This window comes from Athene cunicularia (genome assembly GCF_003259725.1).
Source record: "Athene cunicularia isolate RWA chromosome 2 unlocalized genomic scaffold, athCun1 chr2_part1, whole genome shotgun sequence".
Classification (NCBI taxonomy): domain Eukaryota; kingdom Metazoa; phylum Chordata; class Aves; order Strigiformes; family Strigidae; genus Athene; species Athene cunicularia.
In genome coordinates this window covers 94,040,188-94,054,760 of record NW_020799095.1, presented here as the reverse complement: position 1 = coordinate 94,054,760, position 14,573 = coordinate 94,040,188, and the positions used below count along the sequence as shown (strand labels likewise).

General features: G+C 35.1%; 1 protein-coding gene across 1 annotated transcript in view; it reads right to left on the bottom strand.

The window, feature by feature from the left end:
* The window catches only part of TMX3 (thioredoxin related transmembrane protein 3), a 42,168-nt gene that overhangs the window by 16,682 nt on the left and 10,913 nt on the right, over positions 1 to 14,573 (bottom strand). The window contains exons 2-8 of the mRNA XM_026841423.1: positions 13,294 to 13,402; positions 8,966 to 9,005; positions 7,645 to 7,768; positions 4,671 to 4,716; positions 3,089 to 3,169; positions 1,615 to 1,714; positions 1,286 to 1,363 (exon numbers count right to left, since the gene is read on the bottom strand). Coding sequence (XP_026697224.1) covers positions 1,286 to 1,363; positions 1,615 to 1,714; positions 3,089 to 3,169; positions 4,671 to 4,716; positions 7,645 to 7,768; positions 8,966 to 9,005; positions 13,294 to 13,402 — 578 coding nt within the window. The remainder of the gene's footprint in view (positions 1 to 1,285; positions 1,364 to 1,614; positions 1,715 to 3,088; positions 3,170 to 4,670; positions 4,717 to 7,644; positions 7,769 to 8,965; positions 9,006 to 13,293; positions 13,403 to 14,573) is intronic.

Here is a 14,573-nt window from a genome sequence, read left to right as displayed (position 1 = left end):
GAGCAAGAAGGTAATTCTAGATGATGCTTTCTTCTCTTATTTGCCCAAAACATAGTTTAGCATCTTTAAAAGGCAGATGACTATGTACAGCTTATGGCTTGCAAAAGATGCCTGAAGCTTGGAATAAGATTACCCAAGGTGATGAAAGTCTAGCAGTGAATACTGTCATGCAAAGCCTCATTACAAATAGCAACAAATACGTAACATTTTTGCTTCTCTCCATAGAATACTGCATACCATCACTACTTCAGTTTAAATGACATTTGTGACAAATTACATTCAGTGGCTGCTGATATAACAGCTGACTGCTTACATCACTGTCATGAGAGAATCTCAGAGAGTTTGAGCTTTTTTACACTTTCCACTACATGAGTGAACAGTACTTTTCTTGCTCAGCTGGTGATGAAGTGTAAACAGCAATATTCAGATCGAGGTGGCTTTTGATACAAGACTTCTGGAACTCTAACAATATACTATTTATAATGAGGCCAGTTCTACTTATGATTTTGGCAAATGAAGGTGCCTAAAAAATTATGTGAGCTCTCACCGTGCTAATCCCAAACTAATTTCAAAAATCATGCATTATCAGGCATGGAGCAGACTTAGGTCCTACTTGGAGTTAACAATAAATGAAAAATCCTCCTGAGTTTGCTTCAACACATAAGCAACAATGGATAGACTAACAACAGTAGTAGCAATTTTTTCTACCCTTGTGACTAACTGCCAGTAATTTCCTTGTTACAGAATCCTCCAAAGAGCCACATGAGTATTATGCAGACAGTAGACTGGACAACTGATTCCTGGGCAGACTAATGTTTTGATTAGCTGTACTGCACAGGGTGAAAATAACTTTAGGATATAAATATGAAAATAACTTTTATTAGGGTACCAGTGGTACTCCATCCCACAGACCTTCAAACTATTCATAAAAGTGGCTTGTGAGAGGGCTGTCAGGAAGAACAAGAGCTTTGTGTTGGCTAAAAATCAAATTATCTACCTTCTTGCTCAGGCTGTACAGCTGATGTTGAGTTCTGCTTATCTTCTGTTTATTAATATGACTGAACAAGTAATGTGGCCAATATAAAGCAATGACACACTGACTCTCGGTTTGTATTCTTTGCCCATACAGACTTCAAAATTAAATGTTTCAGTCATGTAAATAGTTTGAAATTTATCTGAGTCAAATACGTAGTAAGAAGCCATCTCCGTGCCATCAAAACAGCAGAATTTATATTTGAGGAGAACTATGGCATTTCTGAAAATAGTAGGAACTGGAACAGCTTACCTCAGGCAGCACATCTTCTGAGGCAGAGAAAAAGTACGTATAAACTATTAGTTCTGAAGCAACTTCAATGTATTTTTCCTGAAAAAATACAAACAATGTCTTTTAATTTCTGAACTTTTCATATGCTTCAAATGAAAGTTTTGTGACATATTTTATCTTCAGAGAGCAATTAGAAAATATGGTTATGAAACAAGATTGTAAAAACAGTTCAATAAATGTAAAAAAAACATGAGAATATTACAAGCATGCACTTCAGTCTTTTAGAAGATATTTTAACCTACATCTGTGAATAGTCAAAAGAAATAACTTTATTTAATCAAGCTTCAAACCTTTAAAGGAGATTCACCACCAACATACACAAAAAGTACACGATGTCTCTTTTGCACATGCTCGAACATATGCTGGCTAGGAAGTGGCCTGATGAGAGGTCTGAGAGGAAAGAAAAAAAAAGTGAAAGAAAAATCTCAGTTTCTGCAAGCTGCAAACCCCAAACAAATAAAAGTCCCCAAGAAAATGCTTTTTTTTTTTTTAAAGAAAAAAAACCACCCTGAATTCTCATATGCAAATTCATTTAATTTTTTCAATTTCTTATTAAAGTTTCAACTAAAAGCAAAAAACCCTAAAAATGCCACCCAAATTAACTTATGTTCCTCAAATAGCACACTTAAATTTGAAATTAATAACTTAGTACAAAATGCTGCTATGATATAAACATGCATGCCATTTACTGGACACAAAAATCACAGATTCAGTTGGAAGGGACCTTAAAGATCATGTAGTTCCATGCTCCCTGACAAGGGCAGGGACACCTCCCACTAGATCAGATTGCACACTTCCAGGGAGGGAGCACCCAAAGCTTCTCTGGGCAGCCTGTTCCAGTGTCTCACGACCCTTACAGCAAAAAACCTGTCTTCCTTATCCAATATGAATCTACCTTCTCTCAGTTCAAAACCGCTGCCCCTTATTCTGTCAGTACAAGACCTGATAAAAAGTCTCTCTCCAACTTTCTTATAAGACCTCTTTATGCAGTGAAAGGCCACAATAAGGTCTCCCCAGTCACAATAACGTCTCACTCATATGAAAGATAAAACTCTGAATGCAAGCACAGCAGTTAGAAAATGTGGTCTTAAAATAATCTTACAAAATTCTGGTACATTATTAGAAATCATTGATATTCCCAAACTACAGAATTCTGAGCAATAATTATGTGTCTACATGAATGTTTCTTAATTATATTTAAGAATGAAGGAATGAAATTAGATTCTTTTTTTCTTCCCAAAGATTACTGTCTGTAACATTTTGAGGCCACAGGCTACTGTAGGGAAGGAGAAAAGGAAGAAAAAGCCAACAGAAACTGTTGGGAACAATTCTGCAAAAGCAATTTCCTTATGTCACCAACTGCTGCAACTTTTCAGATGCACAAGCATATATTAAACTGGTATTTCCAAAATAACTTTAGAGTATTAAACAGATTCTACCTTAACAATGATGTCTATCTGTCAGCCAACCTTTAGGCCAGTATTTTTGTTTGTAGCTTCCATGAGTTTCATTTATTCATAGTTTCCACTAATTTGGGTAACCTTTAGTTCTTGCACTGTAAAGAAGGGGTTGTGACTAGCCACTCTCTACTTACTTTCTCCATGCCACTCACCAACAGTCTCACTGGTAACCACATGTATAGCACTGAGTTTTTCACTTCATGTCAATGTCTCATTCTTTTCAAAATAGATTTAATTTCTGACACACCTCAAAATACTACAGAGGTTTTAAGTCACCAGAACCAGTCTGACAGAGTATACTTACCCTGCCACTCTATTAGCAAATTCAATTATATCATCTTTGGTTCTAGGTCCTCTATAGTTGTATGCCAAGTCACCTTTTAAGCTAAATAAATAGGAAAGACAAAAAGAGAAGAGAGTTGAAATCAACTAAACTATATCTGCATATGTAGAATTACTCAGTCTTCACAAGTTTATTATAGTCACCTTTTAGCAAGTGATAAACAAGGTAATTTTTCAAATATTCACATAGAAGTGGTGGTCAACAAAATATCAACAAAAAACACAATAACACGATAAAATGTAATTATACAGTAAAAACTTATTTACACCATATCCGACTTACTGACTTGTAAAAATTATTAACATTTGTTTACAATTTTTTTTTTCTAAATAACAGCAGTCATTTACTTTGCAAACACACAGTTCATGTGGAATATTTCCTCATGACCACACACTCAAACCAAATCCCAAACGTTCAGCATTTATACTGCTCAGGGATTAGTCCTTGTAAAAGACAAATATATACACTTCTTTAATACTTTTTTATAATTGAGAAGTATCAAATGATCTGCAAAACCTTCTGAATTCATGTGTTTAATTAAGCTTCATGAAGTGTCGGCCAGTTTTCTGTTCTCTGCTGACAGGGGATGCAGCATGCTTGCATTTTAAGAAAATTCAAGGCAATTTAACTAATTCTAACAGTCTTTTTTTGAATCCATCTAAGTTTAGGGAACTCACAGGAAAAAAAAGAAACATAAACCAAATTTTCTATGCCTCTATATGCCAATAAAGTTTTTCATCCTTAAAGATAAGTAACAAACATCTCTGCCCCCTTTTTGAGAAAACTAACTTGACAAGTTTTATTATATATTACAAATAGTATTTGTTTAAACAATAACTTGCTGACAAACCTTGTATGTTCATAGTAAAAAGTACTCAAAATTATTGTCTTTATTTAACTATACACTATATGAGCTATAAACAAGTACATAATAATATGGACTGGTATTTTCCTATAAATATTGTCCTCTGTGTGAAGCAAAAAAATTTATATATACTTCTCTTGTCAAACAACTGCTCTCACACTTCACCCTATATAGTAACCACTACTATCATTTACGTAAGACTTTCAGGTACATGGAAGAGAAGAGAGAGGTAATTAAAAATAAGTAAAAGCAATCAGCAACCTGCAAAAAGTTAACAGAAGACTCAGGTATGCACTTACTGCCTGAATCACTCTAAATGTGTCAAATCAACTGGTGCATGAAATTCCTTTTAATAATTTAACATATGTATTTGAAATATATAATTATATATACACACACTTTTACAAAGTTGCATAGAAAACAGTAATTAAATTAATTCCAATTTTGTTAACTTGCCTTTAAGAACTCTGTTTCTAAAGATGCTTGATATTACTGAATTTCAAAGCAAAACAGTCCAGTAGAAATCAAAGATAATGCCAAAACAAGATGGTGGAGTAATTTTTTTTGGTTGTGTTTTGAGGCTTTTCAGGTGGAGAGGAATTTTTTTTTTTTTTAGTCTAACAAAATCAGTGGCACAATAGGTAACTGTTAGAAATTCAATGGGAAGCATCAACTTACAGCTTAATTGTTGGATAGCCTCGCACTCCAAATTCAGATGCAATACCTGAAAGAAATGTGTTAATGCCAAAGTGAAACAAGACTTTCTTGCTCTCCTACCTTAAACGCAGTTTACTATTCCAGCCACATAAATAAATGAAAAACCTACCACTTAGTTCAGTTTGAATTATTTTACTTGCTTTCAAGAAGCTGCTGTTATGAAGCTACACCACTGAATTCTGGACCTCTTTCAGAGGTACTGCAGGGTCCCAGCATAGACTCTCAATTCATATGCCACAAGTCAAATGGCATGAGAATCATCCAGACAGACATGCTTGGTCAGTTTTCACGAAAAAGTAGTATGGATTTAATATGCACATACGATTGGCTGAAAACATCAGAGGCAAGAATTAAGAATCATGGACGTAGAGGTGTAAAGACTAATGCTTAAAAGAAATATAAAAGACAATTCATGCTACAGTAACAGGTAACAACAGAAGTGCAGTGTCATACTGTAGTAATTACAAAAAAAGTAGATTTTTAATGCATATTCTACTGAGGTATATATCTACAGTCATCAACTTCATCAGAAAGACATTTTAGCATCAATCAGTTACTTACCTGTTGCTTACTAATGCAGTAAAAAGACAATTGCAAAACTTTCTCCCCATCTCACATTTGTTTAAAACCTTGTATCTTGCTCCATCAATTAGAGGGGTACAATTTGCCACCACCCTTCCAGTTGTGAACATAGCAACTGCCAGCTTAAACTACACTTGCCAGTCAATTCTGCATTTCCAAAAGTTGAACTAAGTAGTCTTCAGAAAAGACTAAAGTCAGTCTAAAATTGTGACAATATTTGTGCAATACCCTACTGAAGAACAACCTCTACACTCAAAATGCATTCTGCAGATACCAACCACACGCCAGAGCAGATGTGGGAGGAGTTGTGTACAGCTCTGAATAATATTTAAAATTGTGACTCTAAGGTTGTTTGCCCGGATCAAAACCCTAACTGCACAGAACTACAAATAAAAGTAGCAACACACTTACCAACATCTTAGTCAAAGGAGACTGATAGAAGAAATATGCATTACAGGATCAATTTGTTTCTGATCCTTTTCTCTCACAGCTGTACTACACAGAACTAGAATGCATTGAAATGTGTATTAGAATGTTCAATCACAAGAGGTGCTGATAGGCAGTTAACTTCTCCTTGTACAGCTCTTGAGCAGAGTCAGGAGAACTACAAAACAAGACTTTAATATAATTTTTTAAACATCCCAGCCATGGAGTTATTAAAATTTTCTAAATGTCATGGAAGTGATGTATTTACATCATCACCTTCACTTGTTGGTATGAAGAATGCAGTACAGGCAAGCAGCAGCAATTATGCTAGCCCCAGGTGTGACACAGTGCTACTCTGATCACATACAGAGGAGACTTCTGAGGCTAACCCCTATGAAAATTCAACCCATACCACACCAGGTGCCTGTTCTGTTGATATAACTGCTGTATCCTCATTCCACACAGCAATCTGAGGCATCACTTACTGGATGCTTAATATGTTCAGCTGTGATCTCAACTCCCTGATGATAAGCTACCTATAGAGTTCAGAGTTTTCATACTACCTCATATTTTTATTAGAAACACAAAGTATGCAGAGCCAACCATTCATACTCCTTCCTCGTTACACAAGTGTGGTGAGCTGCATTTCCTTCTGATGTTCTTGAGGTTGAGTTACTTGGATTTCAGAGAATCTTTAGACTGGGAAGACATTAAGCAGAGTTGACTGAACTTTTCATATCCAGATGCTGAAAGCTTCCTCTTTCAAAATAAAAGCATGAAACTATTTCAAAAGTTCTATCAGATTCTATTCTTCACAAAACTGGTAATAATCTGAGAAGAAAAACATTCCCGATTTTGAAGTTACCTGGTTACATGATCTCAAAACTTCTAATTCTCCAGACTTATTTTTTGTTAGTAAATAAGTATCTTTAAGATGAAACATGAGGTCAAATTTATGAGGTTTTACAGAAAAAGCTACATACAATAAATTGGTGTTTTAGACAAGATCATTTTGATCTCAAAAGACCAAACTCTGCTATATATAAGCACAGAAAAACTGTAATATCACTGGAAAAAGTATTCTGCATAATATTTTATGCAAATATAACAATCCTCAATAATCAGGTTTAACAGGTATTAACTGAAAGCATCACATGTATTAACAGAGTTTTTATTACATGCAGATTTCACTTGGGCCCCACTGCTCCCTATGCCTTGTCTCAAATATCCTCCTGGTTCAACATCGACTTAAGTGAAATGATAATAGACAACAACGCTAAAACTAAGAAAATACTGTTAAGCATGCAACAATCCTTTCATGCCTACTCAAATTGCTTCTCTGAATACCTGAAGTTTTGGGTTTTGTCTGAAAAGGTCACTACATATGAAAGGCATCATCAAAAAAAAGCATTAAAGTAGCTGAAATTGATTCTTCAAGAAGACATTTACAAAGAAATAGGGAAGAAATTGGCTCAATACTGATGTAATGACTTCAGTGACTTTCAGGAGGCTTTTGGTGTAATTTGTTAAGGACTGATTACCACCTGAAAAGAACAACAGCAAGAACACAAGAACTTGTCCAACAGTAATACAAGGAACCTGAAATTGGATGCTGTCAAGAGATGCCCCACATAAAGATGCTTGTGTAATAGTGCTCTAAGCAGCCTATCAAAAGCAGATCTTTGAAAAGCTTTTACCTTCTGTTTGTCCAGGAATAATTCCCTAAACAAGCAGAAACAAGTGCGATAAAAACCGCATACCACAGCACGTTTTCACTTTTAGAAAGCAGATTGGGAAATTGTTCTCCAATGACCATTTGCATACATTTGCTATGATACAGAACATAACAATGACTTAATGAAAAAAATTAAGAACAGTTTCTAAACAGAGGCTGTCATGAAATTACCTCTAACCAAACCATACTTACTAGAAAAGGAAGTTGCATCCATCTTCCCAACTTTTACCGGAGAGCCCATGTTTTTCATTTCTATACCCACTTCATTCCACACAGGTTCCAGTTTCTTGCAGTGGCCACACCAAGGTGCATAAAACTGAGAAGCAAATACATTTGATATAAAAAAAAAAGTTAAGAAGAGAAATAATTAAGAGAAGTTGATTCTGTGTTAACCCTCAAATATATTAAGAAGGCTTTTTTCCCAGTCATGGTGGTCTAAGTCTTAATAAAATTGCAAATTAATTATAAACCTGAAGTGACAAACAATTAGTGCTACTTTTAACATGAAAGACAAGTTTGAAAAGAATACATTCAACTGCTCTACCATTATACAATTTCTTATTTAAAAATAGACTGTGTGGTAAATTTCTTTTTTTAAAAAAAGTTAAAAGATCATGTAATCAAGCCATCCAGGAATATTAATTTATTTGCCAATAGAGGAACACTATTCTTTAAAAGGAAGGGCAATATATATGTGTGTGTCCACATACTGCCCCAAGCTGCCCTCTGGATTTCAGTTCTTCAGGAACTACTTTTATACAAGCACACTGAAAAATTGATACTGTTTGCTCACAGCTAGAATTGCAAGACTTTGCCTCATCTTTCTGCCTATGTCTTGCTGCAATACCTCAGTGAAATTATTAGGGAAGATACCAATGTTTTTATATAACAAGATCAGGTCACAACTTGACAAAGTTGGATTTTGTTTTCCTAGATATTACTAATCAATTCTGAATCAGCATATTTAGTTTCCCCCACACAAAAATCACAAATCTGAATTATACAATTTGGGAATTACTGTTCCTATTTGGGTGAGCTAAAAATAATTTAATCTCACTCCCAAACAAGCTCAATCTTTTTAATAATTCCTTGCCTCTGAAATAAGGTGCACTGCATCTTTCCAAATATGTTAGAAAGGTAAAAGAAGTCTCATACTCTCATACATCTGATGCTGTAGTGCTAAATATCTAGAAAATAAATCAGCTCGTATAACCAGAATTCTGAACAGAGGTGATCACCTCCAGACTGTATTAGGTAATCTGCTTTCCTTCTTTAAGGACTGTAAAATACAGGATGAAGCCTGTCTGCATCCAGTATGCGGTCTAATTCCTGGTTCATCCGGAACAGTACAGATTGCTTATCATCCTGTCAGAAGAATTACTGTCATGCAATTTTTCTGCACCATGTACAAACAATTTTCCAAACAATGAAGCAGCCTTACTACAGAGCGTATCATTGTACATTTTATGTTTTGATTTCCACTAGCAGGTCTTCCTATTTTTCTCATACTCACATCTACGAGCCAAATATCATCTTTACGGTTTTCTTTAAACCTAGGAGGGGAAAAAATGAAATCAATACATGATGTATTTGAAAATTAACATGGGAAGTGAAGTGTGAAACAGGCAGTCTACAATTAAGTGGGTATAAAACTATAGATAAAAGAATTCTGGTTTGCTTCTTTCTTTGGGGTTGGAGGGAAGGAAGAAATAGGTATTTTCCAGTATTAAGATTGCCCCTAGACATGATACTACATACACAGTCATACCAATTAGGTTTCTCTAACTATTTGCCAAGACAAAAAAAATACAAAACCAGAAAAATAGTTAAGAAAGCAGAAAACACACAAAATACTTGATTAGGACATGTAATCTAAAGGGAAGAAGTATTTTGCAGCCATTCTAGTTATATCAAATACTGTTGTAGACAGTTTAGAAAAGTTGAAATTTTATCTATCAATACAGACCCTTAGAGCACTGGTTTACACAGTTATTCTACAATCAGTAAAGCTAAGATTAACTAAATTATCTTTAATATTAACATGCAAATCAATTTTAGTTTAACCTCCTTCAACATTCTACTATAAGTGTGTCAATTTATGCTTTTATCAAAGGGGCACACAAGAAACCAACTTACTGGAATAAAAATCTTCAAGTTATTGACAAAAAACAGATACACAGGTACGACTGAATAATCTTAATGCTAGACAAATAACATCTTAATGAACTGATAGCTTTATAAACTGTAAATCTGTCACTAAATGCTAAAACCCCTAAAACAAAACCAGAACATGATAAATCAAAGTTTCTTGGTACTTCTTGAAATGTTGCTTACACATTTCACTGAACTATTGTCATTACAAGATCATAGAAATTACTGCATTGCTTAACTATTTCTGTGTTGAGAATTAAATAAGCCGTAATTTTAATATAAGGTTATTTTTTTTTAAAAGATGGGTTTCGTAAAAGTGACTAGAACTGGGGGAGTAATGTCATATGCTATAAAATACGTTACACAACATACTTACTGTAACACTATTATAGCGAAAGATGAATATATATGATTACTCAGTGTGTGATCTACACTCTATGTTAAGATCTAATTAATAGAAGTTATAGCTCAACTCATCAATTCCCAATATGCAGCATGCCTATAAATGGCTCACAGTCAGTAAGCAGAGTCAGAGAATATTTACTACATTTTATTTAAAGTTGAATAGATTTGTGACAGTCCATAATGGTTTCGAAGAAATACTAATGCTGATGCTGGCCTACCGTTTGAAAAAAATAATTCAGAAATCATGCATATAATCTAATTACAGCACTGAGTGTCTGAAACTTAGAATTGCAGAATTTCACTGGCAAATTCAAGCCTTTTTTGTTTTACTGATCACGTACCAAAATTGTAATGCTTGCACAACAGAAAAGGCATTTGCAGTGACTGATCTAAAACTGCTACTGGAAAGCAGCATTTTTAAGTCACAAAATTGCTTCATTGACGACCTCACTAAAAATGTACTTCACCACCCTAAGTGCTACAGAACTAATGGAAAAACTAGTTAGAACCCGGCATCTCTTGAGAACTCTAATTAAGCTCCAACTTCTAATAACAACGTCAAATAATTGGTTATGATGCAAGAGGCAGAAAGCAGATCCTGGCTGTGCTGTTAATTTAGTGTACCACCCTTGGTTTGTAAAAGAATTTACAATTAATTGTTCTCCTCCCCCTAATACAGTATGACTTACAGGAGATTGCAAACATTAAATCACTGACAAAGGTAGGACGAAAGCTTACAAAACCAACAAAGAAAAATAGGAAATAAAGGAAGAGTCTGGAGGCTGAACATTCCAATGGAATTTAGTAACTTTGGCCTAAGAGATTATAAAAAAAATGCTGCAGTTTTTACAATAATAAATTTCAAGCTATTTACAAGCTATTTAATCAACTTACACAGAAACAAAAATCTGGAGTGTGGCAAAAACCAACTATCTAAATCTGTTCTAGTTCTGGTAATGTCAGTGATTAAATTATTAGACTACATTAAGAAAGTTCAACATACTCTTGAAGAAAAACAGAACTCTCTGTACAAACGGGTATTTAAGCATTTTTGTGAAGGTGCTGTTTCTGGGCCCTGTAAATACATTTTCTAGTATAAAATTTCAGTGTCTCTTTTTAACTGTCCTACACAATCCTCTGTCAGCTGACAGAGGCACAATCACACTGGTGTAAAGATAAGATGTTGCATATCCCTGAATCGAAATTATTTGTCTCAAACATGTACAACTTCTCAACACTTGGCACTACCTGATCAAATGTTGCCTCAACTTCCACTTAGTCCATGCACCTCAGCTAATCATTAGCAGTTAAAAGAAACCAGCATGAAACAAAACTGAAAACCAAGGCCTCAATTCCAAGGGCCTTAAACCAACCCAGCTGCTGTTTCTATTCCTCCCTGCTTCCTTCTCAACCTCCCTGCACTGTTTCTGATGCTTCTGATCCTGGGTTGAGCCACCAGTGCATCCTAACAGACAGAAAAATGTTTCCTTTTTTTGTCAGGTTATTTATCTGCTTTGTTATCATGCAAGAACAAGTCAGCAAATGTCACAAAATAAGTACTGATCTGAGGCATCCAGCAGTTAAGATCAGCGTAAGTGTATAAGAACCACAGTTCCTATTTTGCATCCCTTCCACAGGCCAGTTGGTTGATACTGGGTAATTTTCACCTCTGTTAGCAATCCTCTGTTACTTGTTTTCCTACCACCCTGGAAGCTTGGGAAAAGGACCTGCACCCTGTGCCAGCAGGTATTGTTTGCAACTAACACAATTCAAATATAACTCAAAGTTTTCAGCAACAGCAAGAACTCGATGATGTTTAGGTATCTATAAAAGGGAAAACTTGAAACATTTGCCAGTCATTGCTCCCAATGCTTTTAAAAAGCACAGTTTTCCTGACTTTTTTCACCATTTGCCAATTAGCTAAAAAAAAACCCAACCTGTCCTGAACAACTCACCACTTAATTCTTATTTCCAATTGCAAATACAGGCATCTGTATAGTTCTGGAGTTGAAAAATCCAAGTGTTGTAAAATAGGATTTTCTTTTATCAGCTATTTCAAAAAAGTTACGCAACTACAGAATTATGCTTCTTCACTCCAAAACAGCAATTATATTTAAATTCACCCCTGTGGAAAAATGATATGGAAACACTATGTGGGAGCACAGATATATGCTATTTTATTTACTTAGCCTCTTTATCTTCAGTCCCTGAAAATATAAGGCACATTTCTGAAACGTTCTCTGAAAATCAGCACTTTAAACACCAGAGATGCTAATCTATTTCTCTTCAGTATCCCTTCTATACATTCCCATTCCTTTCCCCATAACTTCACTGCACCTCATTTGTTCCTATGATTATCTGCTCTAGCTGAATAAGCAACATGATTAAAAAAATGAATGGTTTTCTGACTAGTTAGCTCTATGATGAAATTTATCATGGGCAGAACCCTCATTAAGACATTGCTTTTGACTGGCTTCAATTTATCATAAAGCAGCCATCTAATAACACCTTCTCCTCCTCTACTAGTTAGTATATGTTCTATAACTTCTATTTTAATTCTATTTCAATTTTAATAATCATGCTGCTTTGTAGCCCTTCAGATCAACCTGCTGATTTGAAAAAAAAAAAAAAAATTGTGAAGTTCGTTTTTATCGGGAACTGCAAGTACACAGCCATCAAACTGCTAAAGCAAGGCAGTACATGAACAATGACATTCCACAACTAAGTTAAGGACAGGACTACTCATTTCAACACCACTACAGTCTCAGAGCTAAATCTGTGGCAAAAGCACATTTTTACATTACACTGGAATATAACTGGCACTTCAAGCAGCCATGAACTGGTCCTGCAGGCCTGCTCTCTTCCGTTTCTGGCCATGCATGAACACACTTATACTCATTCTCCCAACACCCTGTGAAGCTATGCAGCAAATTAATGGAGAATTCGGTTAAATGTAATCAGTTTTTATCTGGGGTAGGCATCAATCCACCCATATATTTACTCCACCAAAAAGAAAGAAAGAACAAGGAAACCTAAGAACGTTTTTGGCAACACTACCTGCAATAACATCTGTAAAGCAACTGCAAAATGAAAGCGTTCCTTGGCTTCATTAATTGCAGCTACTTAACACGGGCCACAATCTTTCTGCCATTCCTGCTAAGAGACACACTTTTTCCAGAGTAGCTTTCTTGACAACAACACTCTGCACAAAGCTGTCAGTCTGGGGTCATCCCCCCGCAAAAAAGACAAACAATATTTAGTGAGGCAAGACACCCCAGTACTTACGACTCATCTAGATCCTCCACAAAACCCGCACCTGGTGCCACCACTTGTGCAACCACTGCGAGGTAAGGAAAAGCGTATCGTGAGCGATATCCAAACCAAACTGGGGGCGCTCACCCACGCCAGCTGACAGGCTCACCGCTAGCGCTCCCTGCTCCCTTCCCCCTCTCCCCACAAGAATCAGTTCAAACTGTTTCAAAAACTAAACTTACGTGGAAAGATGAAATGTTAATACAGATCAGATAAATTGTGCTGCCAGTGTCAACAGTATTAATGCCTTCACAATTATGTTTTTATTGCAGATTCTACTTTATGTTGTGCCTTGCAAAAATTACAAGCATTCTCATGCAAAGCATATTTAAAAAATCCTCAAAATGTACTAGAACATGTGCAGTTATCTGTTCTTCTAATTGGACACAAAATTATTTAATTACAAGTTTATCACTACTTTGAATTTAACTATGATTAATGACAACTGTATTACTGATTTAGTTCATTTTATGAAACAGACTTAGGCTGTACCTATAGGAAGGTACTGACACATTTACAGTGGTACAAGCCCCCTATCATAGATGGAGTCACTATGGGAAGATACTACATATCAGTACAGCTTATTCCTGCAATGGAAGAGAAATAAATAGCACTAATAGAAACCATTTTTAGTAGCATAACTTTGCAAGTTCTCTATTACAAAATTCAATACTGAATGATACAGTTACTGATGCTCTTGTCTGTAATAGTACTTGCATTATATGTGAAGACAAACACTCTGTAGCTGCCATGTAGTTTATGAATGCATAGATGTGTTTTGGAAAACACAAGAAGCATTTGTTCACAAATGTGCACTTACCACTTCCAAATTACATATACTCCCTTTCCCTTCATTGATACAGTCTATGTGGTTTATATGAAAACCTACTTGCGTAGTATTTATTTAGATTCTTGTTCTACTTAACATGTCTTTGACAGCCATTCTTAATTGCCAGCACTGTAATCTTAAGTGATTGATAAAAGGTAAATACCAAGGAGGTGAATATTTTCAAGGTATGGAACACCTGTACTTCATTAAGTAATAAGAAACTTATTTTTCTATACTTAAAAAAACAAATCTATTTTAATTTTGAAATTACTAGTTTAATTTTGGGACTACTTCTATTAAAATGAATATATTTATTTTTCCACACATTCTCAGATTTCATGCAACAGCAAGGAAAACATGAATAGCTGGAAAACATTTTGTATAAATTTTTTGTGTAAATGTTCAGAAATAGCATTTTATAAAC